Here is a 12,556-nt window from a genome sequence, read left to right on the forward strand (position 1 = left end):
CTATTTACTTGTGCAGCACCTTCTGAACTACAACTCTTCTGGAACAGGAAAGCCCAGAGGAATGGTTAAGGTTCTGTTATCCTGGCAACCTATTGTTGATAGAAGACCTTGGAGCAAATACAATTTGCCTTTATTTTACACTGACACTCTAAACAGCCGTTTCGAGAGGGATCACTTTCACAGTCTCATCGGCAGGGAATGTTATCCTGCAAGTGTTAGAATTGTAACAGTATTCAAAGCACTGAAAGCCAAGAATTAGCTCCAAAGATGTACTTTATTTCATTATAAAGCAGATTGTTTAGGCATTTTTTTTTTCTCTGAACATCCACCGTATGATCAGCAGGTCCTGCTTCAAGGACATAGGTGCTTGATAGTAGACAAAGATTTCACCACTAGACAACAAAAATACAGATGCATAGAACAAGTGCTGCTTAGACACTGAAGAGCTAACGGTCTAAACTGCAACCAGTTCAAACAGATGATATGACCGAAAATACAAGTACAGCTCCAGCCCAGCCAGAGCTGCGTGCCCAAAAGTGGAGAGTCCTTGTTACTTCAAAACAAAATTTGTATTGGGCTTCCTGGAAAAACAACAACAAAAAAATCCCCAAAGCAGAAGAACCACACCGCGCTCCTTCCCTCTCCTTCTAAAGTCACTGTTTAACTGTCCCTTATTTCACATCAAAATTGTGCTGTGGCATACTAGTACTTTATGAAAGACAGAAAAATTATTGAACGTAGCGTGAAGTAATAGTGAATGGTTGGTAGCGAGCATTTCGCAGATACTTTATCCCAATACTTCTGTTCCTTTTCCAATTGTGATCCTCACCCCAGGAGCTTCACTTTTATTGATAGGTGTATCTCATTCCAAGTTTGCGGATTTCTCACACATTTGGTGTTTGAGCTCAGTGCATTAACAAGGGCTTCTGGATGTCATCTGTGCTCCTGGGGTAGGTAACTGAGTCCCATCACTCCAAGCAGAAACAGTAATTCATATACTGTCAGCCCAACATGCAAAAACGCGCAGAAGACATGTTGATGCAGCGTAGAGAAACATTCCAACATGGTAACTCCTCGTTCTGGTTTCCACGTTGTCCAATACTGATTGAGGAAAAGTGTATTTACAAGACTCGTACGCAAATATTTGCATTTGGTCCTAGGCACCTGATTAGTACTGACAATCTAAATTAAAATGGAAAATTAAGTATTATTCTGGTCCATTAAAGCCGTTTATTGTAACTTCTCCAATCTGAAGGTGTGATCTTCAAAAAAAGGAGTCCCAATACCTTCTGAAAAAGTATTTTTCAATGCACCATTCAAGCCAATGAGATTATAGGATGGAAAAGCCTTCTACATAAGCAACTTATCTGACAAGGGTCTCATATCTAGATCTATAGAAACAGACAAGTAACACACATTCTTTTCGCACTCCTTTGTAGTAATGAGACTCAAAATTCACTAGATACGAGTAGTCGGATAACATCCCGATTGCTACAAGACCAGAATGTAGTATCAATGAAAGAAACTTAGCTTTAGCAAAGAGCACAAGCAGATTTGCATCTAAGCAGCAATAACATCCATTTCTTTCAGCTAGCATCAGAACTAGAAGTACTACCACTAATGGCAACAAAAACTAGGAGGTTTTACAAAGCTGCCGGTAAGACCAAGTTTCAAAGTTGCAACTCTTAGGCACAGACTCTGGCAGACTCTAGATTGACCTGAGTTTTCTGCTTATGGAGGAGGGGTGGTGGGAAAGAACACATTCCTATCTTATACAAAACCTTGACAACAGTCTCAAGCCAATATTCAACATCTGACAAGGTCTAGCATCGTAATTACAAGACTTTGGAATTAGAGAAATCATTTAGTAAAAAGAAACAACTGCCTTCCAAATCTGCCATACTGAAAAAAACCCCAAACACAAAACTGAACGTATTAAACACTGTTTGTGCTTACAACCATAATTATGGAACTTGAGCATTAGAGGGAGAGATTTTTCTCACCACTACTGCAAAGGAGCTGCAAAAACAAGTTAAATGGAAAAAAAATCCCTTCCAAACATTCATTTAACAAACATTTATTAAAACCTGTAAAGGGTTCAGGTATACTAAATTTGAAAGGGGCTCAAAAAGATTTCAAGGGTCATTGAACTAAATCCAATTCAGAAAGCTGATTCTCCTAACACATAATTAAAAAACAATTTTCTTTAAAAAATTTTTTTCCACATTTTTCCTCATCAATTTATAAAATGCAAACAGTATGCTAGAAAAGTTTGAACGTAAGGGAACGCGCTTTGGAAACATTATTAAAATATGTGTTCCTATAGAATGACATTATCAAGTTTACATTACTTCTTTTCACTTGACTGGCTATATTTTGAGAATGTTCCTCCCCTCTTTCCTGGGTCCATGAGAAGCTAGGTTTAGAAAAGAAGAGCTCCCATGCTGCCAACTTCACTCTGTTCCTTTACAAAAATTTCAAAGTACTGATAAATGATAGTGACAGCGAGCAAAATTCCAGTTCCAGACCCAATTGCCCCAAGGAAGTCTGCCAACACAGAGAGGGCACCAATACAGAGACCACCAAATGCAGCAGCTGTAGGGATGTACCTGTAAAACACAAAATGAGAATAGAAAAGGTGCCATTAGAGTTTGCTCAGGATACTATAGGGTTAGTGCTACATGGGATCCATGGAAAGTATCTACATCAGAGGCAGGTTTTTTCCTAGAAAACCAATCCCACTGAGAACAGAAAGAACACTACAGAGATAATCTAACCAGGTGGTTAAAAAAAACCAAGAATGAAACTACATGGAATGGAAAAAGTCAACGGCAGAATACTCTCTTCTCTCATGGGTCTACAATCCACGATAAGGAACATGCAATAGTGCCAGTATACTAGGTAAGAAAATAAAAAGCTCAACCTAACTGGAAGGAAAAAAATGCTAAGCTAAGAGAAGGTACTACAGCCTACCGTGCAATTAAGCGCAAAGATTAAGCTTATGGCTACTAGCTCTTCAAGTCATTTGCAGATGACCGAAATCTAAAGTTACGATAACATTTCTGTAACAGGAAGGGTGCGTAAGTCCTACCCTGCAATTAAAAAACCTAGAGAGACCAACCCCTGCCTACCTCCGCACCTAGTAGATTTAAGTAACTACTTGTTTTAGAAGCAAGGTCTGCGTGAAAACAGTACTCGAGACATAATAACACATTAAAAATTATAGTAAAAAAATACTTGTGCATCAGTTTGAAGTAGTAAAGGCCACTCAAATGCTCATTATTAGCTATCCTATAAAAAGTATAAAAATAAAAAATGTAACAGGAAAATACAAGCTCCAGAATGTAAGGCATATTCTCTATAAGGCAAGAATATACTGTACTGTACAAGTCTTCCATTAATGAGACAATATTCTATGTGTCATGCATGTAACATTGAAGCTGAAAGAATATCTGTGTTCTAGGATCTAGAAAATGGAAGTCAAAGCAAAATTTGCCATGTGTTTCCCCATAACCCTTTGCATAAATAGCCTGCGAATGTGTAGCTCACCTGTTTAGTTCATGTACCATTGAAGTTTCTCTGTGGCCTCGCATTACCATTTGTTGTTCTTTCAATTGTTTGGCAACCTGTATTGAATCAAGAAACGGAGCAAGTAAGTTTAGCATCATTTGCCAAGGCCATGGAACTTAGTACTACGGGAAAACAGAAGCAAGACATTTCAGTAAGTGGTGGTGGGTTTGGGGTTTTTTTTATTGCTTATTTATACTATTCATCTGAGTTTAAAATATAGTATTTTAACTTCAGATAGATTGCAGTCACAGACACTTTTCCACACTGTCAATTATGCGAAGCTTTTTGGATAATTCTAGTCCTATTGAGAAAAGGAAAATCTGGAAATTGGTAGGCTCTCATACACGTAATTCAATTCCTGTTTTGCCACCTACCCTTCTCCTGGTAGGGTTTAGTAGATGTTAGCAAAACCATCCTACGAACTGTCCACTCCATTTCATTCCTCACATTCAGCTGAGCTAACTATTTATTTGTGGGGCCATATTAGAAACCATGTGACTTAGAAAGAATCCCTTCTTGGAACATTATTCTTAAATTGGATTTCTGCAGTTGTACAGGGTTACAGTAGAGCCCTGCAAACATTTTACTAACAACTGAGGGGAACTGAAACTCTAGCAGGGGAACTTCTGAAGGTGCATGTCACTGAATCTAATGTACTGGAAAACACACTTTCAGATGATTAAGCTACCAGTTTTCCACTATATAGTGAAGATTTAAGTAATGATTTAACAATTCTTATTTCTGACCTTGTTTACATGAACTTAAAATAATTTTATTCATTATCAGAAAAGTACATTAAAGTGTTAAAAGCTGTACATTGGTTTATACTGAAATAAAACTCTGGCTATACATGGCTGCGAGTGCCTCCCTGCATGCCTGACAACAAGCAGCTCGATGCAACAAACCAAGAGAGTGCTCACGCTGTTACAGTAACTGTGCTATTACATATTTGTTAAAGAATGGATTAAACCATTCCATATGGCTGCCAAACTTGATTTCCTACCCAAAACCACACAATACAAACATACCACGATGACAACTATTTTCCATCTTGTTTTCCAATTCCAGTTTCAGAATGATAGAGTTGCTGAATATCAAATATCCTGTAGCAAATGGAAATTTTGAGAAGCTAGGCTCGGGTACATTAATGCACTGCACTATATTCTCTGTTATCAGCACTCTCAAGTTAAAAATAACAACCTCTAGTTAATCTTCCCCAAAAGGAAGTTAGGAACTCTCTATGCCAGGCATGGGTATTCAAGCTTTACCTGCAAGTTCTTAAGTGGCAACTGTCTTGCACACAGTGCATCTGTCACTTGGCACTGAAAGAATTTCTACCTTTCCTGTTACCCTGCCTGCCCTCACACTGATCAGATGTTACATAGCAATGTTCAAAGTTTCCTAATGCCAATGAAAGCAATTATTTGAGTTTTGTTGTTGTTGTTTTTGAAAAAGCAGTAAAGAAAACAGGGAAAAAATTACCCCCATTCTGCCCTCATCTTCCCCACTTACAAAAAAGACATAGTCACTGTTTATACAAATGATAAACATTACCAACAAGACTACCAGCGTAATAGCTATTTCAGAAGAAAGTCAGTCTTATTCTTACAACAGCCCATCTGTTTTCATCATATAAGCTTACATAATTTATCATTTTATACTTACATCTTTGGCAGAGGAGCCAGAGACTTCAATCCATGTCTTGGAGAAGAAAGCACAGGAGCCCAACATAAATACAATATAAACAACTGCATGTACAGGGTCTTCTAACACTGAAGAAAAGGACTCTGGAGGTGACAGATAATAACAAAGTCCACCAACTGGGTAAGCACGAGCAGGGCCTCCAGATGACGTGTCCTAGAAGAAAGAAGCAAGCAGTCACCAACTTTCTCACTATTTCTTAGCCATTAAGCTAAGCCTGGGTTTATATCACCTTCATGTCACCTACATGTAGTAATAATGTGTATCATTACCACTACAGCATCACACAAAGATTCAACTTTACTATCACAAGCAGTTTCTAAAGTGGTAATGGAATACAATAAGGAACAGCAAAAATACCTAGGACAGCAAAGAACAGCCCAAGGTAACAGGTAAACGGAGACTTAACATGTACACTCATCACAGCAGGTCTCATACTCTACCATTAATTTAAACAAATTACTAATTTAGGAGTTTCAGTGTACATGACCGTCTGTAGAAGCGTGCCTTAATATTTAGAGAGACCACTTCCTCAACCATGCATTTTAATAGTGCTCTTATAAAGCTGTATGTAAGATTAGAAGGAATACTCACAGACCAAGTGCCCAGGAGGCTAACCAGTAAGTTGCCACTGAAGCGAGCAGAAAGCATCTGGGAGATGACATACAAGTTTGACACCAGGGCGGACTGAAGAATAATGGGAATGTTGGAAGTATAGAACAGCTTGATAGGGTAGGTGTTGTACTGGCCACGGTAGCGAGCAGATTTGATAGGAAGATCCACTCTGAAGCCCTGGAAAGTTTTGAAAAGAAAGTCCCCCGTTATATCTGGACATGAACCCATACCACAGGGCATAAATTGCACGTGCAAGGCCTTGACAGCAACAGAAAAAAACCTGCAATCACTTTGTGCAAGTACACATACCCTACCCAGCGGGCTATCCACGCGAACACTGCTGCAAAGGGCCTGGAAGCCTGCAGGGTTGTCTAAACTCACACGTATAAGAAGGTATGAAAGACTTAGACATCAGAACAAATCTGAAGTTTCAAGAAGACTGAACATAGCGTCCAGGACAAGAAACATTAAAACTTCCTGTATTCTTCAGCAGTTTTTACTGCAACAGCAAGAGACATACAGACTCAAAGACCTCAAAGTATTTTCCAGCAAAAAGCAATAGCATTTGGGTTAGGCAATATTACGGGTACACATTAATCTGTTTTTTTCCCAGAGACCAAAGTAGGTCTCAAGTCTTTTGTGTGGCTACAGTAAGCGTGGAAACTGATTAAGAGAAGCTAGTGTTAAATGAACATCCAGATGTTGCAGGTACAAAAATGAGTCTTCTGAAGGTACTAGAAAGTGAAAATATAGCTTCCTGTAGAAGGAAGCAGATTACAGATCTACTTCAGTACAAACAGTTTTACAGTCCTCTTTATTCCAACTGACCTGGAAATAAATTACAATAGCAAAGACAAAGATGGTGGCAATCAGATTCATAAGGTTGGGGAGATTCTGACGGTAAAAGGCCTCACGAAGAGCTCTGACTTTGTCTGTACGAGTAGCCAGAAGATGGAACAGAGCAATGATGGCTCCCTCAAATTCCATGCCTTGGAAAGCAAAAGAAAAACCAAATTAGGTGTGCTGTGATTATCTCCAGATTTCAGTGCTTTGTCTCATTAGGCGTACTTCTGAACTACAGGATTCAGAATGGGATGTCTCCAAGTCTTTCATCTTGAGCATGCTCTCAGACTTTTACTACTGTCATCCTTCATATCAGCTATGTTATTTCCAAGATTTTTTTTTTAAATCCCCCTGTAGCAGACTAGAAACTAAATCACAACCTAACAATCAAATGGGATAACTTTCTTGGTCTCTAGGAACATTGATATTCACCAAGTTCTTTCCCAATTTAACTAAATTAAATTAAATGAGGGAGGTAGCATGCTTTCTAGTGTCATTCATGATGAGACACTAGTTATTGTTTGTATTACAGCACATGTGAGAACCTTACTTATGTTTTCTATTATACAGCACCAACCAAGATCACCTCCTGTCAGGTTTGGAGAACAAGGTCTTTTGGGCAAAGAGTAAGACATGCAAGGAGCAGAAAGAAACAGACGATATTTGTCAGCAAGTTGGGTAGCAGCTGTAATACAACAGCAGTCTACCATTATCGAGTTTTAATGGAGACACTGTAAGAAATTCAAGTGGAGGAAATATCTTGTGAGATACTGCAAAATTAAAAAGAAATGTCTTTGTACTTGCACCTTGCATAGGAGCACTTGCTGTATTAACAGGGTTCACTACATGGCAACTACATAGCTAAGATGCTAGTAGCAGCATTTGCCATTTAAGTTAACATACTGAAAAAAAGAGATTTTGCCTTTTTGTACAAAATTCAGACTTTTCTACAACTGACATTTTTATATTTTAAATTGTCATTGTACTATTCTATATAAGAATGTAAAGAGTTGGGATTTTATAAGAATATGGGGGGAAGCTACTTGGTTTTTTATGTTTCATTTGATAAATAATTCAATCCTAACACATGTAAAAAAAATGGACTATGCCATATTACCTCGCCCCGTGTTCACTGTGGTGGGGCTGAATGCCTTCCACACAATAGTCTCACAGATATTGGTAGCAATGAAGAGAGAGATGCCAGAACCAAGACCATATCCTTTCTGTAGGAGCTCATCCAACAGCAGAACTATCAATCCAGCAACAAAAAGCTACAGTAAAAAAAAAAAGGAAATACAACATTAGTCCCATTCCTTTTTAATTTTTGTTAAAAAATTAACTTGTACTAAAAGATAAGGAAAGGCTATATATATGAGGAAGCAAGCACACTTTGATCTTTTTTCTCTGCATGTGGGGCAGACAGTCCGTAAGGCTGATTTTTTGATTCTTTCAGAGGGAGAATAAGTAGAGGACTAAAAATTACCTGAATTGTGATAAGCAAGCAGATACCAGCACCCATCTCAGATGGGTCTCCATACATTCCAGTCATTACATAGACAATAGACTGTCCGATGGTAATGATCATTCCAAACACTGTAGAATACAAAAAAAAAAGGTATGTATTTGTTCTGGAGATTTATGTCAGTAGGTAATTAGAGAAATATAAATCACTTCTTTGTAGAGAAAGTTGGGAAAGAATACATAAGTCACGGGATGTTTAAATTCAAGGGCAAGTTAAGTTTGTTGTCTGAATCTGGCACTGAAAATACAAATACACACAGACACTTCAGAAACAAATACACTTAGAAGGAAGTGGGTTTGGTTAGCGAAGATTGCTTTAGATATTGAAAACTTAGTGTGTTAAGATATTACCTTAGCAATTTATGTTTCATTTTTCCCCATTAAAAACAGATCAGTAAGCAGTGTGGTGCAGCACAAAATAGCTAAAGAATACTCAAATTTTTCTAAAAGCCATTTATAAAGTAAGCACAGAGATCTCTTATTGCTGAGAAAGAACCATGCTTGAAACTGCAAGGTAAAAACAACTACAACAAACATCTTAATCAATAGTAACTTTTTTAGGTTAACACTGACCGACACAGTTCAAAGGCTGGGTCCCCACAGTTTACATACTGCTTTGTTTATCCAATGAGATTACAGCAGCAATGCCAACTGCAGATACTTTTCCATTACAAACCTATCTGAAGCTTAACAGCTAACAAGCCAGAGAGCAGTCAGTGAAAAGACTAATGAATTACAGAAATCTGCAGCACAACACGAACACACGGCATGACAGAAACCCATATATCTGACTCCAACATTCATCACACTGTAAGGTTACACCTCCTATTGTTAGGGTTAGACACTCTAAAACATCGGCCTTTAATATCAGCTGTTACTTACATTTCTGTGCTCCGTTGAAGAGAGCTCTGTCCTTTGGGGTGTCACCAACTTCAATTATCTTGGCACCTGCCAAGAGCTGCATGATGAGCCCAGAAGTGACAATAGGTGAAATACCCAGCTCCATCAACGTACCTGCCAGACACAGGAAGAACAATGAAAGAAAATAAAGGGGCGTACCATACCCAGGCACCTTTGAAGTTCAAAGTTTGTTTTTTTCACCCCTTACATCACAATGGAGAAGATATAAAACTCCAAATCTCCATAAATGTAAAAGGCTTTGATGATAACAGAAGCTTGTTAAAAGTCAGTCTGGTAAGTAACGCAGTACTTCTCAGTACTTTAAAAACTACGTTCGCTGAAAAAGACTTTTGCTGTCAGGAACAGATGCACTCTGCATAAAACAAGGTAGGAATTTGCTTTCTGCCTTTGACAATCAGTCACTTTATTATTCGTAATTTTAAACAGGAAAACCCAAACTTTTTTCAGGAGTGCACCAAGTTGCATGCATGCATATATGCACATCTCATTATGATATAAGCTGACAGATAGCCCAAACGACATATAATGACAAAGCGAATTCAGGAAACTGTCACCATTCTTAACTCATACCTGCATTAGAAAGCCTCTACAAGAAGCTGAAATTTATACAAACTATCATGAATTTTAATCTTCTGTGAGACAGACTCAAAGATATCACCCAGAAAACCACAACACATGTATAATATGGTTTGAAACACGAATCAAAATGCTTGAAATATATACAGAAGATTGCAACAGCAGTGATGCAGGTGATTAGGAACTGTCTCTTCCCTAACCCTTTTCCCTCCAAAATGCTCCTTAATTTTTGTACGTATAATAGATTGCACACAGCCAACCATAAACTCATTTTGTCCACAAAGTAGTGCCTTTCCCAATGCCACATTGGTTTATGATTTTACATAATATATAAAATGACTTTTCCCTCTCTATTTCAGTTTTTATCTTCATTAAAATAGAGTGCAATGTAAAAACAAGTCCAAAAACATTTTGATCCAAGCTAAAAAACATTCCCTCTTGAAAGACTGACCATACCTCTATTTGACGCCAAAATCACTCTCATCCAGTAGAAAGGATCTGCTGAGTCTGATGACATGATACCAAACAAGGGAATCTGCATTTCCAACCAACAGAGGAAAACAGGATTAAATTAGAGACTTCATAACATCCTTTAAACATTTCAGCTCTTCCTTCAAAACAAGGGAAAGAAACATACCTGGCAGCATACTAAGAAGATGAAGAGTGTGATAGCTGTCCATAGTACCTTTTCCTTAAACTGAATCTAAAGGGGAAAAAAAACAAACCACAACAACCACCAAAGATGATAAAGCTGTCAAGATAATAAGATCTAATCAATCAGGCAAACTTTCATAGTAGCTAAAGTGCACTTGGTCTTCTTGTGAAGGGACAAAGTACAGGACATCCTAAATAAAATAACTCACTTTTAATCCCTTTTATACTATGTAAGGCCAAAGAAAATGACAAAGCTTTACTGAAACTTTAATCCAAATAAACAAACTTACACCATTGGAAGGTAATTCTAGTACTTCTACAGAAATGAGTCTTACATTTTCACAAGAAAGAGCTTCTGGTGTGAAAAAAAAATACAGAAAAGCTTACTTCAGCAAGTAATCTTAGATTAGAACTTAAGAAGCAAAGATTTTTCAAGTTGCTATTTTAAACTACTCTAGTTTACACTTCAAAAGGTACTCCTTTCAACATCTCACCACTCACTGCTATGGCATAACCATATCCACACAACTGCATTTACCAGCAAATAAACTCCTGTACAACTATATCCACAGTACAGGATGTACTAGACAAGCACTCCACTAAAACCAAATGTGCCTAAAACTGCCATTCTCCCAACAAGAAAAAAAAACCAAAATCCCACAAACGCAAACTAAGCTGTAAATTTTTATACTACACAAACATAGACCTAAGAAGAGAATTTTATTAACTTACCTTCCGTTCTGGCTTTTGGATTTCAGGCAAGATAACACAGAAGGGCTTGATTACTTCAAGAAATTTTACTGTAAGGAAATTAGTTAAAAGACAAAGTGAACACACAGATACAAAGAACATTGGGAAAAGCTCAAGTAAAATTGAATTTGGACACATAGTTTATATGTTAAAAGTTCCAGTTAAAGACAAAGGTTTGTTGTTTTTTTTTTTTTTTTTAATTAAATTCTTATCTGTTCTAAATACATCTTACTAGCTGAACCTCTGTATAAGCACAATATGGACTGGAAATAGGGGAAAAAAAAAAGTCAAGAGTTTTCTCCTTTTACCAAGTAGGCTGACAGCACAAAAAAGCCCTTGCCATTGTTTTACACAAGTTTATCAATATACTTGAACTTTTATTTCATAATAGCTTCTCCCCTAGCCTGATATTTGAGAAATACAATACCCAAGGTAGTTTTAACTCAGGGGTTACTTTTGGGCCATACAGCTTAAGAATTCCCACACACTGTTCATAAGCAACAATTCAAGTTACTTTACAGAACGTCTCATGCAACGATTGCCTTCTAGTCAAAAGGCCATATCCTTACATCAGAGAAGTCAAAGTTGTCTCAGTCTTAGAAAAAGCATACAAAACAAGAGGGTATCTGCAAAGTCACAAGTTCTTCTACGAGCAGAGAGATCTGATTTTGAACAGAGTTAATGCTAAACTTAAGACAAACCTAAGACTGCACACATATTTTGGACTGATTTGAATTAAAAAGTGTACGACAATGCAGAAGAACTGAAACTACTGGTGGCTTTCCACTTCTTTGTGGAAGGCAACAACTTTAGCATCAATTTTGTGATGCTTTAAGACCGGCCCATACAAATTATCTACTTAATTTCAAACTATTAATTGCCTGAAAATTTACACTAGATTGTGGTTTTAAACTTACACTGAATCGTGATTCTCTCCTACATCTACAACGATACATAGATTGACTAAGACGCTTTTCAAGCAGCTCTTCCTCGAGGTAGCAGACTCTAGACTTCCATTCACTCGGATTAATTCTAGACTGCAGATCACTGTTTACAGTTTACTCTGACAATGTAATTGATTTTTTGGCTTAAAGCGTTATGACCAACGACCAAGGTGACAGCCCAGCCCGTCTCTCCCTGCCTCGGTACCGCACTAGGCACACTCGAGCCTGGGAAGCCTGGGCTCTAGAGTGGCCGCCCGGCGGAGCGGCCCGGTCACCGGGCATCACAGAGCAAGCTCCCTTCCCTGGGGAGATCTGCCTTACCCAGGAGATGGGGCCTTTAACCGCAGGGAGGGGGGGGAATCCAGAGGGAACCTCCAAACCAGAGGAAGGGAAACCCGCGCAGGGCTGGCCACGGAGCCAGAGTCGGGGCCGGCGGGCGAGGGCAGGGCGGCGGCCCCTCA

At 38.3% G+C, this 12,556-nt stretch overlaps 1 protein-coding gene across 1 annotated transcript in view; it reads right to left on the reverse strand.

Moving 5' to 3' along the window:
- Nucleotides 1-258: 258 nt before the first annotated feature.
- Nucleotides 259-12,556, reverse strand: part of SEC61A1 (Sec61 alpha 1 subunit (S. cerevisiae)) — a 13,336-nt gene continuing 1,038 nt past the window's right edge. Inside the window, exons 2-12 of the mRNA XM_009321049.1 lie at nt 11,134-11,201; nt 10,385-10,450; nt 10,204-10,282; nt 9,133-9,264; nt 8,213-8,322; nt 7,847-8,000; nt 6,715-6,875; nt 5,866-6,063; nt 5,236-5,427; nt 3,550-3,626; nt 259-2,609 (exon numbers count right to left, since the gene is read on the reverse strand). Of these exons, the coding sequence (XP_009319324.1) occupies nt 2,423-2,609; nt 3,550-3,626; nt 5,236-5,427; nt 5,866-6,063; nt 6,715-6,875; nt 7,847-8,000; nt 8,213-8,322; nt 9,133-9,264; nt 10,204-10,282; nt 10,385-10,450; nt 11,134-11,201 (1,424 nt within the window). The 3' untranslated portion in view covers nt 259-2,422. The remainder of the gene's footprint in view (nt 2,610-3,549; nt 3,627-5,235; nt 5,428-5,865; nt 6,064-6,714; nt 6,876-7,846; nt 8,001-8,212; nt 8,323-9,132; nt 9,265-10,203; nt 10,283-10,384; nt 10,451-11,133; nt 11,202-12,556) is intronic.

This window comes from Pygoscelis adeliae, unplaced genomic scaffold, assembly GCF_000699105.1.
Source record: "Pygoscelis adeliae isolate BGI_AS28 unplaced genomic scaffold, ASM69910v1 Scaffold453, whole genome shotgun sequence".
Classification (NCBI taxonomy): domain Eukaryota; kingdom Metazoa; phylum Chordata; class Aves; order Sphenisciformes; family Spheniscidae; genus Pygoscelis; species Pygoscelis adeliae.